The 19,999-nt window shown below is 40.0% G+C and overlaps 1 protein-coding gene across 1 annotated transcript in view; it reads left to right on the top strand.

Moving 5' to 3' along the window:
* The first annotated feature begins 5,215 nt into the window (after positions 1–5,215).
* Positions 5,216–19,999, top strand: part of LOC309480522 (PDZ domain-containing protein 4) — a 51,575-nt gene continuing 36,791 nt past the window's right edge. Inside the window, exon 1 of the mRNA XM_082145071.1 lies at positions 5,216–8,074. Within this exon, the coding sequence (XP_082001197.1) occupies positions 8,015–8,074 (60 nt within the window). The 5' untranslated portion in view covers positions 5,216–8,014. The remainder of the gene's footprint in view (positions 8,075–19,999) is intronic.

The raw sequence follows: 19,999 nt of genomic DNA, 5'->3' as shown, positions 1-19,999 counted from the left end.
CTGTGAGAAATATATGCAGTTGATATTTCAGTTCACATTTCCCAGTGTGTCTCTGTGTTGATAAATATCACAGTGATGAATCATCCAGCTCTGCAGCTGTGGGATATGATTATTCTGATGACTGTTGATTGGCTGCAGAAAGGAGTGGGCGTGGCCTACTTACTTTAAGATACTCTATCAAGCTCTGGATTGCCATTACTGCTCATTAGCAGATGACTGACAGCTTGCAAAGACTAAATGGACACGATCTCTCGTCTCATGAATTATGGAGCAAACTACATATAGGGTCAATTCAATCCCAGACAGTCATGCTGCTACACGCTCACACATACACACAGAATTATTTCTATTTATAGAAAAAAGTTAATTCTACTTAAAATCTCTTCATTGATAAGGTGCACTTCATGTATAACAAAGTAACGTAAAGTAAAGTTTTCTATTTGAATATATTTTACATTTTTGATGGCAAAGCTGTTTTATATTGAGTAGAATATATATATATATACATATTCATATGTATATTCATATATACGTCCATAGTTTTTATGAATTCACTACCATTCAAAACTGTTGCAACTAGTAAAAATAAATAATGATTAGGTGTGTTTGAAGTGATTGGTAGTGTATGGTGCACATGTTTAATCCTTAAATGGAGGTGTCTGCCCAAAACAGGATAAATGAATCATCTTCATGTGCTGATATATTTGGTCTGTGAGTCCGTGGTTCCCTCAGGACAAGAGTATGAGCGCTCATCTAATACATTCTGCACTGCTCTAATCCCAACACCAAACCGTGTGTGTGTGTGTGTATGATCATGCAAATGGATCACATTTCAATAAATGTTCTTTTACTGAGTGTTTTCTCTATATAAACAAGACCTGGCATCGTTTATGGTTACCCACGTAACCCCGGTTCCCTGAGATAACGGGAATGAGCATTGCATCAGTTCGCTGACGCTGATGGCGTTTTCTCCTAATCCTGAAGCCTGATTGTGCAAATGGACAGACAAATGGCATTTCAGCCCGCTGAAAGGGGCGGGGTCGGCTGCCTATATAAGCCATGCAGAAATTACCATTCGTCTATCTTTCGACCGTGGAGCGGCTAGCATGGCTCGCTGCACAGTGTAGTAGCACAGACTGTAGTCCAGGTTGTAAAATCTGATGAAAGTGGACGGCGAGGACCAGCCGGCTACCGCACAGATATCCGTGATATCCGGCCCTAACCCTTAAGGCATCTTTCAAAACCACTGATATAAACCAGTCCCCGCTATGAATTTGCATGAGGATTTGTTTTAGTTTAACTTTCTGAAAGGCCGTCTCATGACGTGATTTAGACATCTCGGATCGAGGATGTGCCTGAGGCCGCCATCCTTTGGCTCTGAGGACATGAGAACTGTCGTCTGAGACCAAAGTGTGAATCACGCCCATGTGAATTGACTCACTTCATTTCACTCGCAGACCACCCGCTTCATGGGCGTGATTCACACTTTGGTCTCAGACGACAGTTCTCATGTTCTCACCTCGTTCTATTATCCCCCAAATCCTCCCCGACACTCGGGGGATTGCCTGCCATGCCCTGAGTTGGCAAAAGTATTATAGGCTGTGTCTGGGGCTGAGGCGGGAGAATGGCACCTGCCACAGTGTTAAGATGAGGAGGAATGCTCTTTTCGTGAGAATGTAAATTTTTTACTTGGTTCGCTATAACACCAAGAAAGGGTTTGGGTACGCAAACTGGTGTGGCAGGCCCAGAACCGGCAACAAACACATCGTTTACACTGCCCTGAACTGAAGAGGGGACTTGAAGACGAGCACATTTTTAGGGTGGTCTGGCTTCTGCGGGACTTATCCCTTTCCTCCTCCGTCCTGAGACATCAGGACTGCTCCTGCTGCACGGGGTCCAGCTCTATCTTGGGGCGAGGCCCTTGTCGCTTCGGAAATGGGGCAGAGGGGCGGAGTCATTGCTGGAGTTCGCCAACTCTTCGCAGTCATAGGCGGCCAGAGACATCGAGGCTAACTCTTTGTCAGACCCGCCAAACGAGACCATGCCACTCGGGCCAGAAGAGGGGCGCTGATCCCCGCGGGTGAAGTACAGAGGACTCGTCGCGTTGGGGGGAGAGTGAGGCACGCGGGCGCTAGGCCGACGTGAGCTCGCTTCTGCCTTGCGGCTCCGCATCTTCTTTCGACACAGCTCGAGAGGGGAAGGAGATGAGGGAGCAGCCGGTTCCCTGAAGGAAAAATATCAATATTTAAAACTTCAACTAAATTAACTAGCTTACGACAACCAACCGTACGCATCATTTTACAGCGAAAGACTGACATCTGACCTCACGCATGACGCATTGACAAATGCGGAGTCGCAGAGAATAGAGCAAAACAAAACAACACCATTAATGAATTGGAAGTCTAAAATGTTAAATTTTTAAGAGAACTGTGGGAGGCGCTTGAGTTTGTTGCCCAGCCCTGTTTGTTTGAGAGGCGTCACCGCAAGAGGTGTCAAAGCTTACGCTATTCCTACATTCCACGTCATACATCGTCAAGTGTTACTCTTTTGGCGTAAGTCGACTTGCGTATGGCCGTCTGCTGGAAGCTAGTTATTTTAGTCGATTAAGTTATAAATATAGATATTATTCTTACACAAATGCATCACTTTGCTTCAGAAGGCATTTATAAACCCCCCGGAGCCGTGTGGATTACTTTCATAATGGATGGATGCACTTTTTTGGGCTTCAAATTTTGGGTTCCCATTCACTGCCATTATAAAGCTTGGATTAGCCAGGACATTTTTTTTATATAACTCCGATTGTATTCATCTCAAAGAAGAAAGTTAATACACCTAAGATGGCTTGAATGTGAGTAAATCATGGGGTAATTTTCATTTTTGGGTGAACTATCCCTTTAAGGTTTCCCTGTCTTGCCTAAACCCTATCTAATGACACACGCACACACACACACACACACACACACACACACACACACACACACACACACACACACACACACACACACACACACACACACACTAATTACATTACAGTTCTTGGCTGTTTCTCAGCTTTCATCATGGTCTCACACCTGTTACCTAGTTTCTCTTCGGTGTCTCATTCTCGTCCATTCATTCTCTTATTTTCCTTCTGCTGTCTTTCTTGTTTTCATCAGCATAAAATAAATGGTCCATTTGGAATGACATGATGACACCAGCACATCTGAACACAGCCGCTGATATTAGGGTGTGGATCTGCGGGTTTCATCTCTCTCACCATGAAGCTTTGATCCATACAGAAGATGAATGATTCATTTTTTCAAAAGATTTCAAACCTGAATCACGCACAATAGAAATGAATCCATGACCTTATGAATATCACATCCATCCATTAGTACACAGGAGTTTTAAAATGCATTATGCAGCAGAAGGAATGAAAGGGAAATAGTGGCAGAGTGAGAGAGGTGGGGCATTAAAGGAAGAATGTGAATGAGAGTGATATTGTATTTGTTTTATTTCAAATAAAAATGTATTTTTTTTTTTGTCAAGTTAATTAAAATTATATTCGGGTATTTGTTTTTATTTATTTGTATTACCATTACTGGCAAGCTTTTTTTTTCCTTTTCTTTTTATTGTGCATATTGATGCTTTGCAACTGCTTTCATGAGAAAACCTTCCTATTTTACATTTTGGCAAATTGTATTCAAAAACAACAAACTCATGGCAATTATACATTTTGGTGAATTAGTGCCTAATTCAAATTAATTTGTACAATCTCATCTGTACATTTTCATACAATCTGCTTATGCCCCAGTGACGGATATGTTTAGGGGTGGACCTTCATGCTTAAGTTTTATCCTGAAAATCGTATGGTTCAAATTGTACAAATTCATAGAAAATCGTTTTCCGTGAGATCGGGCTGACAAAGAATATTATGATTTCTAGAAAAGCATGAATTTCTATCTTAAACATATCCGTCACTGGGGTGTAAGAAGATCGTGTGAAAATATTTGCATGAGATCTTACAAATTAATACAAAGTCACCACCTTTAATGGTTATGACCTTTATAGCTCTGTTTAGGTTTAGTTCTGTTCTGTTCCAGTTCCTTGTCATATTAAGTTGACCTAGTTTCCTACTGTGTGCCAGCTCGTTTCCATAGTTACTAATTAGCTTCACCTGCGTTTCATTTAGCTCCCTTTGTTTGCCTTGTGCATATATAGCCCTTAGTATACGTTACCACGACAACGATGTACTAAAAATGTTTTCCGTGAACACACAACGACGTTCCCCGTTCACACGAATCTGTGAAAACGTCTAACGAATCTAATGTTCGTCTAACGTTCGTTTCCGTGGAAACACTACGCACCTATAGACTGAACACTTAATACACATGCGCATGACTTCACCGTTTTCACGAATTCACGTTTTCATAGTTTACAAGGAGACGATAACAGTATCGTTTTTAAAAAACTTTAAGAAACCCGTTTTCAGGTCCCCAAAACGCCGTTGTCGTGTAAACGAATGGCCAAAACACAAAAAAAGTTTTCCGTTTTTAGCTGAAAGCAGTGTCGTGTAAACGGCGCCTATAGTTCCCTTGGTTCTTCAGTCTAGTTGATGTTTACGTGGTTGTGTATATTTTCTACATGTGATTCACCTGTGTGTTTCCTAGTTGGATTTTGATTAAAGATCAAAATGATTCATGATTTGATACATCTTTGTGCAACAGCCACAACCCGTAACCCGTCTGTTGTGTTTTATCAATATTAGCAGACCAATCACACCAATAAATCACAACAAAATTTGAAAACTGTAAACCTGTCCATAGAGAAAGATAAGTGGACGAGGAAGTAAAAAAAAAAGTAAAGTGGAATAACTAGCTGTTCAAATTCTATTATTATTTTCCTTATATTAATTTTTTTTTTTTTTTATAATATTAAAAAAGGGGCAGACAGTAAAGCAGAAAAACACTGAGAGCAGAGGGGAGAGAAAGTGTGTGTGTGTGTGTGTGTGTGTGTGTGTGTGTGTGTGTGTGTGTGTGTGTGTGTGTGTGTGTGTGTGTGTGTGTGTGTGTGTGTGCGTGTGCGAGCTGGAGGATGATTTCTGTTGCATCCTGAACTATTCCGCCAGTGAGCACGGGCACCAGTGTGTGTGTGGCTTCACAGGGCGTTAATGTCTTTGTGTGCCTCTCTCTCTCTCTCTCTCTCTCTCTCTCCGCTGCAGTGGGGGAGTTTATTCAGCGGCTCGCATGAGGGGACGAGACAGCAGCAACCTCACCTCACCTGCCTGCTCGCCCCTCTCCCGTCCTCCGTCCTCCTCCATCACAGGCGTTCTGCTCTGAACTGGACCAGAATACCATCCCTCAGCTGGAGAAACTGATCCAGTTTTCTGCCTCTTCTCAAGGATTTTTAGGGAAAAGAAACATGCCATTATGGATTACTCAAGTCCTCCCCAAACAAAAGGACACAGCACACTTGGGAGGAAGAAGAGAGAGAAGGAGGGATGACACGCCTCTCCCTCATACCTGACTTTGTTTCTTTGAGAGTTCTTTGAAAGATGCTCTTTCACGTCCCACTTGAAGGGTGTGCTGATGTTTGATGGCGTCTAGTTGAGTCTGAGGAATACTTTTGAGACTGTTGCGTTATTTTTTTCTTCCAGTTCTCCTGAAATCTTTCTATTTAACTCTTTGCTAGCTGTCCTGATCAACCATCTGAGGTTGTTTCAGGTGAAATACACCAGTGTTCTGCGCTTGCATGAGTGTGTGTGGTAACATTTGACCCGTCTGTGTGTGTGGGTGTACGAGGGTGACGCCTGTTTGGTTCTCGGGGCGCGCGGAGTCTGTCTGGCACGTTACTGCAGCATGAATGGTTAGCCTGCAATCTCAAACAGCAGGGTGCGTGAAACAACACGAGTCCTTTGACAGTGTAATGAGGTTAAAGCTTTCCGCCGTCGTGAAGCGTGTTCATATCAGAAACCGGATGGTTTGAGAGCCGACATTTGGATAGAGTAGAAATGCTATGGCAGCAATTTTAAGAATGTTCTAAGATTGAGTTTTTGACTTTTTCCTCAGAAACTAAGCGTGAAGTGATGAGAAAGTGTGAAGAAGGTAGACAGACAGAAAAGCTAAACAAAGAAAACTAGCAAATTAACGAACTCGCTACGAACAAGTTGCATATCTGTTTCTCCTGAATGGTAGAAAGACTGCTGCCTCAGATTTGAGTCTGCGATTGGACAAAGATTTATACGCACCTTCGGACAGCTCAGTTTTCTAATGTCCCACCTCTGCAGCAAAGTGTGCTAGCAGAACGACGAAGCATTTGTTAAACCGAACGTCTGATAATTACATTTCACAAACCACTGAGCACCAAAGGCACCCAACTGCTATCTTATTAAGAAAGATATTGATTTCTCCATGACAGAGTGCCAATGATCACTATTAAGGGCTTGTGTCATTTAATTGAATTTTCTTTCATTGATCTGAATAATGCTAGATTTTCACCGTTGAGAAATTGGGTTAAGATTGACTGTTAAGTACAGAGCTTTATTTTACACAATAATTGGTTTTTTGGAAACAACCTCAATTTATGCAAAGCTGCTCCTTCAAATGCTGTTGATTTACATTTGTGTGCTTATCCAGACTTGTACACCTGTATCTGGTCGTGTTTGTGTCGTGAGTGTGTGTTAAGTGTCTATGGCGGTTATGTGTACAGATGGGCAGCCAGTCGAGCGAGCGAAGTTTGCTGTTGTTCGCACCTAAGCAGAACTGTTAAAGCATGTTTATGTAGGAGTGCGTGGGACTGAATTTTCCTCAAGCACACTGACTCTCTCACCTCACGCTTTTATGTGCAACCAATTTTTACCCAGCTTGCAACATGCATTTTTATTCAACTGAATGCGACTCTCACTACACAGTTCAGAGTCTTTGAGGGACTGACAAGAAACACCTCCATGAATGCAGAAGTTCAAAGAGGGAGATACAAGAAAAAGCTGCTGTGAAAGTGGAACAGGTGGAGGGACAGAAGCACAAAGCCAAAGTGAGGCACTTGAAATCATCCTGTATGGATACGTGAAGGCGTCAAGCATTCAAACTCTTCTTTGATATCCACAGCAGTCGAACGAAACTGGGAAAGAATCCATCGAAAAACTGTGAAAGGTAGTGAGTGAGGAGATGAATTGTGGCTCATCCGAAATGAAAAGACCTGATATTCATGAGGGCTTCTGCAGTTAAAAGCTACAATAAAATACACTGCTTTGACCATTGCACTGCTATTATTGCTGTTCAGTTTTCATTTGAAAATGTTGGCAAAAAAGGCCTTAGAATTTAAATGACACTTTTTGGAAGCAAAAACTTGAAATGAAGCCACAGATTTCGCAAAAGTAATTTTCCTTCTTGGAACGCGTTTCATTGAAGGTCTCTCTTGACAAAACATTCAATCTATCCAATCATCCCTCCTTCACTTTGGAATAAAACATTGGACGTACATGCAGCATTTACTGATTTAGGAGTCATTTGGATGTAGTCCCGGAAAAAGCGCTGGTGGAAGTGGCCTGGATAAAAGCGTGAGAGCAAGCACAGACGTGTAATTTCATGCTGATTTCCCTGAATTAAGCACATCAATGGGGACAGAAACAGAAGAAGTGCCGTACTACAACATTTCACTTAAAGCACAAATGGACTTTTCTACATGCTGGAATTCATTGGATTTCACACTCCACAATAGACTTGAGATATGACAATTTGGACTTTGGTTTTTTGAGCAAGTTAGGATGACATGCACGGTTGAAAAGCTTCATAACTAACTTCTTTAAAGACTTTTGTACTTGCATGTGTCTCTGAACTGGAAATGGTTTAAACTCAACGGCTCTCCCCGTAGTGCATTCGTAGAACTCGTTGTTGGACTGCGAGAGATAAGCGAACTGTCTGTGGGCATCTGGGACATGCGGTTGTGTCTGAACTAGCACAGCGGCTCCTCTGAGAAGGTGATCTGAGTGGGTTCGTGGCCTGGCGGTGTCCGTGGTCAGACGTCAGGACTCAGGATGGGGTGTAACATGTGCATGGTGCAGAAGCCAGAGGAGCAATACAGGGTCATGTTCCAGGTAAGAATACAAATCAAAGTTGTTTCTGTCCATAATCCCACTTGTAGAAAGGTAGAAACTTGCTCTGAATGGCTTGATACATAGAGATCTGAATAGACCACCAGCCCTTGACTTGGTCAGTACATTCAGCAGTGCACTTAGTCCTTAGTTTCAAAGACAATAGAAGTAATTATGAAAATACACAGAGATGTACTTAAGTCTACTAAAGTAGGTTAAAAAAAAGGACTCTTAAGTTCAACTAAATGCATATATATATATATATATATATATATATATATATATATATATATATATATATATATATATATATATATATATACGGCAGAAAGGCTGAATCTCACCCAACATTGGTCTTAGTGGTTGCAGTAAACTGCTTGCTTTCCTCCGCTTTCTTTGTTGTGTTTTAATGAGCTTTATTAGCCCTGCTTACTACAAGGAAGAAAACATCCAAGCCATTCAAATCATTTCATTTTCAATCAACTTCTTGGAAGTAGCAAAAATTCCACTGTGGCTTTAATTAACAACTGTTCTGGGCTGTTAAATATTTCACTTGGCTAATAAAAATGCACAAGAAAGACTGGTAATGAACTTCTGAATCATAGCTGGTGTCTGAAACCATAGGGATGACTTTTGAGGAAAAACATTGATACCTGACATTTTATGATTGTGATTCATGAGCATTGTTTTACATTATCATGTTGGGTAGTACTGAAGTGAATACTTGTATATATGTTTACAAGCTTGCAAATTGCAACCAGACTGTGCATGTATCTTTGATAGAAAGTCTTGTCGATAAGTGGCCACCAATACTAATAAAGCCAATTAGCAGAACAGTCCGACCTTTAGTGCTAACAAGCTGTTACAGGGAGAGAGGGGTGCGACTGTGTAATTACCAACATAATCATTATTTAAGCATTCAGATTATTAATTGGAACAAGAGTAGAACATTTTGTGTAAAATGTACAGAGCGCTAAGCTTTGTTTTCATATAACATGGTGGCATGTGTGTGTGTATAATATATAATATATGTGTGTAGAGAGAGAGAGAGAAAGACAGAGAGAGAGAGTAGTTGTAGAACTAGGTTGTAGAAAATATAATAATGTGTTTATCTGATGTTAAAAAAAAACTTTCTCCTGTCCCACTGCAAAAAATGCTTTTCTTACTAAGTATTTTTTGTCTTGTTTCCAGTCCAAATATCTACAAATTCTTAAATCAAGATGTATTTACTAGATGAGTAAAATGACATAGAATATTATGTCCTGTTTTAAGGGGGATTTAATCAAAATTAAGTGAGTTTTTGCTTAAAACAAGCAGAATTATCTGCCAGTGGGGTAAGGAAAATAATCTTGTTTTAAGATTATTAAAATAATAAAAATCTTGAAACAAGATTATTTTCCTTACCCCACTGGCAGATAATTCTGCTTGTTTTAAGCAAAAACTCACTTAATTTTGATTAAATCCCCCTTAAAACAGGACATAATATCTTATGTCATTTTACTCATCTAGTAAATACATCTTGATTTAAGAATTTTTAGATATTTGGACTGGAAACAAGACAAAAATACTTAAAAGCATAATAAATAAAGCATATAAATATAAATAAATATAAATAAAACTAATAAAGCATTTTTTTTGCAGTAAGTAAGCTATTTTACATTTACATTTACATTTATTCATTTAGCTGACGCTTTTATACAAAGCGACTTACAATTGCTATATATGTCAGAGGTCGCACGCCTCTGGAGCAACTAAGGGTTAAGTGTCTTGCTCAGGGACACATTGGTGTCTCACAGTGGATTCGAACCCGGGTCTCTCACACCAAAGGCATGTGTCTTATCCATTGCGCTACCACCACCCCTGTGATTCACCTTGAAAATGTAACAATGGCAATTAAAATGCTATATTATTTTAAAATGACATATTTAGGGAAAATAATTTAGGGGAAAGAGTGAATTATACTGCAGTTATTGTGGCAGTTTTGAGCAATAACGTGGTCTGACGCATCTAGCAGAGGAACCTAGAACTGATCTAGAACCACCAACTTCCTAGAAACTTGGCATTCGACAAAGGTCAACATAAATGAGGAGTGTTGTGAAAAATGCAGTACCATAATAACACACATTCTTCTCAGAGGTTAGCGGAGTTGAGGAAAGCAGTGGGTAATTCATTTGCTCTGTAATGTTATCAGAGGTGTGTGAGAAAAACACAGACATGCTCAATTTGGACAAGATTGAAATCACAAATTTGTGAAACACAAATGTATCTGACCTTCATAGAGCAACATAGTCCTGTCTGAATAAAGCTTTTCTCTCGCTCATCACGCACTGCAAACTTACAGCAATAAATACAATTATAAAATCTTTGCCATGATGGACTTGGGGTGACAAGTGAGCAATTTTAAAGGCCACATAAAATCAAAATGAGCCACTTTGTTAGAGCGCATTGCTAGTCTTGTGGTGACCAGTTCATACAGGCAATTCAAAAGAAAGTTTGTTGTCGTAATCTTTAAACGAAATCAGAAAATGTGCTTCTCCTCTGGAAGGATGATCCTGTTCTGATGACCTCAGGAGGCACATTAAAATAATTTTTTCCCATTCAATATTACATTTTTCACAGTAGAAAGACAGAAACCCAGAAACCTGAAAGTCTAGCCTAAGATAAGTGTTATCGGATATTTATTATAGGTTAAAGTTGCAATGAAACAAAAGTAGTGACAGATCTTTTCTTCCATGTTGTGATGTACATCAGAGTAAAATTGAAAAAAATGTAAGGGATCAGTTGCGTCGCTTCACCTCCATTCACAGATCCTCTCCCGTGGCCTCATGGGATTGTAAAGTGTCCATTAGATGCTCACTCCAGGATCTCGGTGGAAGTCGTAGGTCATCCGGGTACTTTTGCCTATTCATTTTTGAATACTCTGAAATTGGACATTTCAAAAAATGAATCGTTCACAATCACACCAATAGCATGCATTTAGAAAAGACTGGGTGAATTTCCATTTCATTGCACATTTAAAAGTACCCTAAAAAGTGCAGCAAAAGATACATTTTCCAGGTCACGTATTACTCAGGCTTCTTCTTAAACCACCGAAGCCTAAAATAAGAATGGCGATGACATGATAAGAAGAACAAAAGATGTTAAAGATCTGTACATTCCATTACAGCAAAGACGTGTGTGGACTCCATTACTGTTGGAGCCAGATGGAGAGAAGCGTGATGGAAAGGTGAGCTGGAGGATAGAGAGATGAAGAATGGATTGATAGCTTTTTTTTTCTTCAGCTGTTTGCCATCATATAACGACAGTAATTGATTTCTACGCATCATAGAGCAGAAATGAATCGGTGGACCTTAGTGGCTCCTCAGGACCCGGCAGGGCTGTCCAGGGCCGTGCCTGACTAACTCTCACAGTCTCCTTCCAGTTTAATCTCACTACAGTCCATCCACAGATCCTTCATTTGCTGGACTTATTCTTATCTTAAAGAAAAGACATGATCAAAAGCCACAGTGACAACTCTCAACATCTAGAAAAACTGATAGAAAAGATTTAACTGTGTGTCCGGATTTTCATTTAATGAATGAAATACCCGTGCTTGTAATGCAGAAACACAATAGTTGTGACAATCAACACAATCCAATACTGTTTTAAAGCTGCTCAAGCGATGCTGGGTGAAGTCACTTCTTGTTGACGTTCGAAGTATTGTCAAACAAAACAGAGGCTAGCTCGACCCTCCCTCCTCCTCATCCCGTCTCCTCCCCCTCCCTTCCGTGCTTCCTGAAACAGTCATGAACCATTTAGAAAAACCAAACTGGATTTACCCTGTCCAGTAAAAACAGAGTCTCCTGAATGTCGGATTGGAAGCCCTTCTGCCGGCGGAGTTCTCGCCACCTTTTGAACGCTTTTCCGATGTAAATTCGGGACTTTGCGCGTTCCTTCTCCTTTTCCCTCTTCTTTGTTATTTGTTCATCGGAACGTCGTCTCTTTGGTCGTGTGTTTCGGCCATATAAAAAATTCTCAAGAACATACCATTTTAACGTTAGTCGTTGTCGTTGTCTAGGACATCTCTCCTCTAGCTAACTTCCCTCTTCATGCTTCTCTCTCCTCCACTCCCCACACCCCCCTTCATGTGCACGTGCACTAACCCCCCACCCCCAAATCATTCTTGTCGGGTATTGGCTGGAACACTGTTTGTTATGTTTCGTGGTCCAGGCTGGGCCAGTTTGTTTGTCTTGCCGTTTGTGGAGCCTGGGCTGTCTACAGAGACCGCGTTTCTTTACAGTGTGTTCAGGCAACATGACATCATGACTTTGCGTAAACATACACGCCACTTTCAAGTCAAGTGGCGTGTTATTTATACGCATTTTGAGCTATCCGCGTGTATGTCCACGCCGAAACGAACCGTCATCTTCCGCGTGTATGTCTACGCCGTTAAACGTCAGAGTGATTCCGCGTGTATGTGTACGCCGTTAAATGTCCGAGCGAAACTGACCAAAATGTATATCTACATCTGGGGAGCAATATTTTTTTTCCTAGGATGGTAGGGGAACACTCATAAATGGTATTAACCCCAGTGACGGGTAGGTTTAGGGACGCGGTTGGGGTAGGTCATATATATTTATATATACAGTATAACGTTAAGTCACCGGCGTTGATAAACACGCTGAAAATCGATTATGCGTGTTGATAACACGCCAAAAATGGAAATACGAATTGGCGTGTCATACATACGCCATTTCATGAGATCAGTCTGGTTCAGGGGACAGGCAGCTGGCGGATAGTGAGGAGATGTTTTCTGGATGTGACAAAAAATGTTTTGGCCTAAAAAACACGTGACATCGCTTAGAGCATCTTTAAAGGCAGCTATATATTAGAGAGAAAAAACAAGAGAGAAAGAAAGGAAAAAAACAATTGATTTTGAAATAAATGCAAGAAAGACTGAAAGAAGTATGCAGTATTACAATGACATTACTGATGTTACATTATGAAAGGTATAAAGTTTTAACATGCAAATGTTAAGTGATGAATTAATTGCATTTGGAGAAGAGGAAGAAAAAAGAGGAACTTCAATATAGTGCTTCCTTTTAAGCACTATAAAATCATTTTAAATTCAGTCAAACACACACACAGATACACACACACACACACACACACACACACACACACACACACACACACACACACACACACACACACACACACACGCACATGATTCATGTTCTCAGAAATAAAACCATCCAAGCAGTTCACAACAAAACATGCCGTCCAAGTCTCTTTCTGCGTCCACTGACTTTAACAGCCTCTCCTGGGATCCATGTTGCTAAAAGACCCCGCTAATTAAACTTAATTAGGAGATTTTATTCTCTTTAATCCTTCCAATTAGAGACATTGCGAGTTGTGCTGTACATGTGGAGTGGAACAGTAACTATAATGATTTGATCCATCATGACTTGTGCTCTTTAACCTTAACCAAGCTAATGTTAATTAAACCAATTATCCTTCTTTATGTTTCTTATCAACATTTTGGCTCATCCTGGAACTTCATTCTTATCAACCTGACAGATTTCACGGACCCATGAAAACGAGTAAAAACGCTGCATTATTCATGCCAGGCCAGTAGTTGGCGATGTGACTTTGTAAAGAAACACTGCGCGCCTATAGACTGAACACGTAATACACATGCACATGACGTCAACGTCCATTTAAAAAAAAAAATGTCATACCATTCATATTGTACAAATTGATATGAAATTGTCACCTATAAAAAGAAAAAATGTGTCTGTGAGATCGAAGTAATGATGGTGAAATCACATCTTTGCATCACAAGAATAAATTACATTTTTAAATATATTTAAATAGAAAGTAGACGAAATTTTTGTATAATATTTCACAATATAACTGCTTTTACTGTATTTTTGATTAAATAAATGCAGCCTTGGTGAGCTTAAACAACTCTTTTTCAAAAACATTAGAAATATCTTACTGATCTGAGTTTTCAACAGTCCTGTAATTAATTATTTTAGGGGCAGTTAATTGGGGTTAGAGGTTAGGATAAGAAATCATTTTTATTAATGTTACACATTTTGTAAACAAATTGGACTCAGTATAAAGTTGGTAGTGGATGTTGGTTTGTGAAGCTTAGTCTCAGACTGCACACTAATTTGACCCTGTGGTTAACTCAAGCTTATTGTTTCAGATTCTACTGTCATATTCCTATACAGACCGTCCCACAACGCACACACTGAATCACTGCGTGTGATTTCACAGCACTGATAGTCATTTCATTTCTGAGGAACATGACAGCTCTCTGAGTAGGGGATAGCTAGAGAGTGAAAGAATTTGACATCATGGTGTTTAATTAATAATAATAATTTTAAAAAAAATTAAAAGTAAAATTTGAGAACTACAGCAATTTTCGTGCTTTCCTTAGTCAAAGTTATGGCTTCAGAAGCTTTGGAATATAGCACTTTTTATTTTTGGTTTTAACAATCAATGATCTCCGTATGCTTTGGAAAAGAGCAGCATGAACATTCCTCAAAACTTCTCATTTAGTCTTCCACAGAACGAAACTGCGGTTTAAATGACATGAAATGATGACAGAATGTTCAATTCGGGTTGATCTATATCTTTAAGTGTGCAGAGAATTATGGGACTCGAAATTGTGATAAAATAAAATGTATTTACTTTTATTTATTTTTAAACCGATCATAATTTTAATTCAAATCATATCTTGAACTCATCTTACAAAATCCATTTTGACTCTCCAAATGTGACAGTATTGCTTTTTTTTTTCAATATGTGCTGCAAATCCATTTCCACATTGCAGATATGATAAGGTGAAAATGAGCATCAGAGACGCCATACAAAAGATCCACACACAAACACTCTCAAAGCAGAGAGTGTGTTTATCTGATGTGGGTGTTCAGTGTTTCTCAATGTGTAGTTTCCTTTCCACTGGCAAAACCAACCGCAGAATAAACACCATCAATCTGCCCAGCACACCAGCAATATCCAGCACCCCATCAATCACCCTGAGCGCCCCCTCCTCTCTCTCTCTCTCTCTCTCTCTCTCTCTCTCTCTCTCTCTGAGCTGCATTGCAATGGGATGCTGTAACTATGGCAACCAGACTCATTAAGCAAGCAAAATGAGTCGTCTTACACTGATTTTTGCCTGGTTACATTGGTATTAATGAACATATGGCACAAATAAGTGCTTAACGTGATCAAAGAATCACTCTGGCTCCCTCACACACACACACACACACACACACACACACACACAGCCTCGCGCCTCTGCTCGGCCACACCCTTTCTTTCTGTCTGTCTCGTCATGCCAGACGTATAATCACATCTTGCTCTCTGTCTCTCTCTCTCTCTCTCTTTTTTCTAAGCCTCAAAAGGATTTTCTTTAAAGTTACATTAATTTTTCACCAGCATGATGTTCACTTCTAGTTAGTGGTGCTCAATGAGGTGTAGAGCAGCAGAAGAAAGCTAGCCGTTAGCATTCCCATTCATCCCACCGTTGCAGGACCTCCCAGAAAAATGTGATTTTAAATCTGCTATTTATCTTTATTTCATCAGCAGCATAATACACACATACTGTACACTCGCAGTCCAAAAAATTCTAACAATGTGTAAAAAAAAAAATGTTTTAAATATTGCAGTATTTATTGTAAATGATTTATGCGTGCACATCATTGTTTTGTTTTTAATTAATGTACCCTCGTAATCTTTGATCAAAATACTCACATGAGATCCACCAATAGCAAATGACTACCATCCAATTAATTCTTCATAAATTCCTCAATATCCATATTTATAACTTTATAGACTATAATCCGCTATAACTGCTTCCGGTGACGTACGCGAGTCTAGTTCCAGTGGAAGAGTGACCTCTGACCCGTCGCATGATGTATTGACGAATGGTGAAGCGCAGAGGATAGAGCAAAACAAAATACAAATTAGAAGTCATTAATTAGAAGTCTAAAATGAGAATTTTTAAAGATAAATGTGGGAGGAGCTTGAGTTTGTTGCCCAGCCCTATTAGTTAGAACCGCGAGAGGCGTCGACTCTCACCTGAGCTTACGCTACTCCTACATCCTACGTCATGCATCGGGTCAGAGGTCACTCCTCCGCCGGAACTAGACTTGCGTACGGCCGTTACCGGAAGCCAGCGATTATAGTTTATAAAGTTATAAATATGAATATTTTTCGTACAAAAACACATCGCTTCACTTCAGAAGGCCTTTATTAACCCCTGGAGTCATATGGATTACTTTTATGATGGAGGGATGCACTTTTTTGGGCTTCAAAAACTCTACTCACTCCCATTGTAAAGCTTGGAAGAGCCAGGATCCTTTTTAATACAACTCAAATTGTGTTTGGCTGAAAGAAGATGAAGCCCCAGAGCACACTCACCTATTACATAATCATCATGGATTAATCATCAAGGGTAGTTTGAAGTTTCTAGAAAGTTCACATTAGCGAACTGTTTCAGACCACTGAAAAACACCTTAATTTTGGCCAGATTTTGTTTGAAATGAAGTCACACCTGTTCATTCTTCATCTCGTTCATCTTGTTCACAGTGTAGTGCAGTGTCTGCACTATTTCTCTCCAGAAGTAATGACTTTTTTAACACGATAAAATTGCCAATATACACTCACCGACCACTTTTTACATACACTTTGCTAGTAGCAGGTAGGACCTCCGTTTGCCTCCAGATTGCCTTGTCACAAATTCAGCAAGGTGCTGGAAACTTTCCTCAGAGATCTTGGTACGTATTAGATTAGATTACCTTTATTGTCATCATAAACATGTATAACGAAATTAGGAAGTGCTTCCCTTAGTGTCGGATTATACAACAACACAAACAATGTTACATACAACACAAATATTAAACATATAATACAAAAATAATTAATTTGTAATCAGTTTTAAATATTGCACTAATAAGAAATATATTGCACTAAAACTGTGAATTGCAAAATGAAAAAAAAAGGGGGAAATAAGAAAAATAACACCCTGAGACTGTATATGTATATGTATGTATGTAGCAGAGAGGGATCCGTGCATATTAGAGTTTATGAAGGTTATGGCTCTGGGGAAGAAACTGTCCTTGAATCTTTTTGTCCTCATTTTTATGGACCTGTAACGCCTGCCTGATGGCAGCAGGTCAAACCATTTAAACCCGGGGTGTGAGGAGTCCTTTAAAATGTTTTTAACCCTACTGAGGCATCGAGAGTTGTACATGTCCTTTAGTGATGGGAGGGGGCATCCAATGATCCTCTGTGCGGTGTTAATGGTCCTCTTATCTGCCTCAGAGCAACTAGCTTCGAGGTCAGCACACTCTCAATGGAAGAACAATAGAAATTCACCAGCAGCTTTTCACCCATGTTGTTTTTTACTGAGAAGTCTCGGGAAGTGTAGTCGTTGCCTCACCTTCTTGATGACCGCTGTAGTATTTGCAGTCCAGGAGAGGTCAGCAGAGATAAAAGTGCCCAGAAATTTTACATTTTGAACCATCTCAATACAGTTGATGTTAAGGGGAAACAGATCCTCCTTCTGGTTCCTTAAGTCTGTGATGAGCTCCTTCGTTCTTGAGATGTTTAGAGTCAGGTTGTTGACTGAACTCCATGATGTTATTTTCTGGACCTCGTCACCACCTTCGATAAGTCCACGGATGGATGACACGCAAGGGCCCATTTTCACAGTCTGGGAACGACTGGTGAAGAAATTGTTCCTGATATTGACTGATATTCAAATATACTATGCAAAGAGTCAGTATTTACAGTGATGTCCCTTCATCTTCATAACCTCTGCAATTTGCTCTGGCATGTTGGATATCAGCTTCTGGGCCAAATCCGGACTGATGGCGATCCATTCTTGCCTTATTAGTGCTCAGAGTTGATCAAAGTTTATGGGCTTCTTCTTGTCCACTCGCTATTTGAGGACTGACCAAAGGTTCTCAATGGGATTAAGATCCGGATAGTTGCCTGGCCACGGATCCAAAGTTTCAATATAATGATCTCCGAGGCACTTCATTATTAATCTTGCCTTGTGACTTGGTGCTCAATCATGCTGGAAAATCTCGGATCATCACCAAAATGCTTCTGGATTGTTGAGAGAAGTTGCTTTTCTTCATTCATGCCAGTGTTTTTTGGCAGAATTGTGAGAGCGTCCACTCCCTGGATGGAAAGCAACCCCACACATGGATGATTGGCACGACACAAGACTAATGGTAGCGTTCACCTTTCCTTCTCCAGACAATTGATTTCCAGCTGTCCCAAACAGAGAAAGAGTACAGAAGCATCACAAACACCCGCTGCCAATATTGAGCAGCTCTGCACTGGTGAGACACGATTCTGCAGCGACTCCTCAGAAGGAGACCGTTCTGCCGCTTATGGACACTCTGGGACGTCCTGAAGCTGCATTCACTGCAGTTGAATCTCTCTCCTTGAAGTTCTTGATGATCCGGTAAATGGTTATTTCAGGTGCAATACTTTGCAGCAATTTCCTTCCATGTGAGGCATTTTTATGCAAAGCAATAATGGCTGTACATCTTTCTTTGGAGATAACCATTGCTAACACAAGAACACAATGATTGGACAGTCTTCTTCCCTCCTTTTATAGCAATCAGTCTACTCTTATAATCCAGTCAGAATAATAGAGTGATTTCACCTGACTATTCATTCACACTTTTCCATGTGCTGATGATATGTTTAGTGAAATTATGTTTGCTGGTCATTTTGTGGGATAAAAAACAGTGACATTTTCATTTTTGCAATAAAGGTTTTTTTGGCCAATGAAGCTTTTTGCAAATATGTAAAATGCATAACTTTGTGAAGCAACATTTATATCTCTGGCAAACGTTTGGCCATGGATATACATAGCAAATGGTTAGATAAATCTGTGCTCTCATACTATATACTCCTAGTGATGAGCAAATTTACGTTGCATACTATAGACCTTATGTAGCCCCGCCCCTTTTCAGCGCTGCGCTCGTTGTCTTTTGACTGTATTTTCACAGCGATTATTCTACGTGTTTATTAATGAACGGCTCGTTTTAAAATTAATGTTAATTAATGTCAACTGACATTTGTTAAGACATCTGCTTTAAACATTACAGTCCTCATGATAACTTTCGTTAACTTTACATTAAGTAAATCCACTTCAAAAGCTAATTACTCCTGGACAGCAATGCCATAGAAATATACAGAGCGACCGCAAAAACTGAAGTTAAAAGACAATATTCTAAAGATGGCGGCGCCCTCATTTCTCTGGCGCATAAGGTCTATATGCATAGGCAATACAGTAGCACATAAAAACCAAAGTATACTTTGGGCTTTAAGATTTCAGATTAGAGGTGAAATTACATTGATGCCATTTATAAAGACTAGGATAGGGCTCTTTTGATTTAGGACACTAAGCAACAAGAAACCATCCAGAATTCTAGAAACTGAAACATGCTAAAAACACTCAGAAATCCTTAGCACTGCATAGCAATCATCCACAACACCCTATCATTGTGGTGTCACTTTTGCATTGCCAAGCACCACTCATATTTCCTTCTGAAAATGTAAAAGTCAACTTGGAGAAGTTTGCATAATTTAAGTGTAACGGATCACCCAGACCCCTGAAAACAAATACACACACACCGGCGTGCAGACGCACATTTGTATCAGATAATATCACAGGAGCGTGTTAATGAGGGTTCAGCACTATGTGTGTCTAATTAATCCCAGCGGAATAAATCGTCAAGGGAGGGATCAAGATCTACTCAGTATGGAAATGAGTGTCAACAGTGAGTTCATCCTTCACCTCATCAGTATGTACACCAACAGGTAGCCTATATGTCTTTGAGACATGTTGGTATGTACAGGATTAATGAGACGGTCAGAGGTCAAGTCAAAGGGGTGCAATACAGATGATCT

This window comes from Leuciscus leuciscus (assembly GCF_965113295.1).
Source record: "Leuciscus leuciscus genome assembly, chromosome: 18".
Taxonomy (NCBI): domain Eukaryota; kingdom Metazoa; phylum Chordata; class Actinopteri; order Cypriniformes; family Leuciscidae; genus Leuciscus; species Leuciscus leuciscus.
The sequence above is the reverse complement of the archived record's forward strand: the minus strand, read 5'-3'. Positions and strand labels throughout refer to the sequence as shown.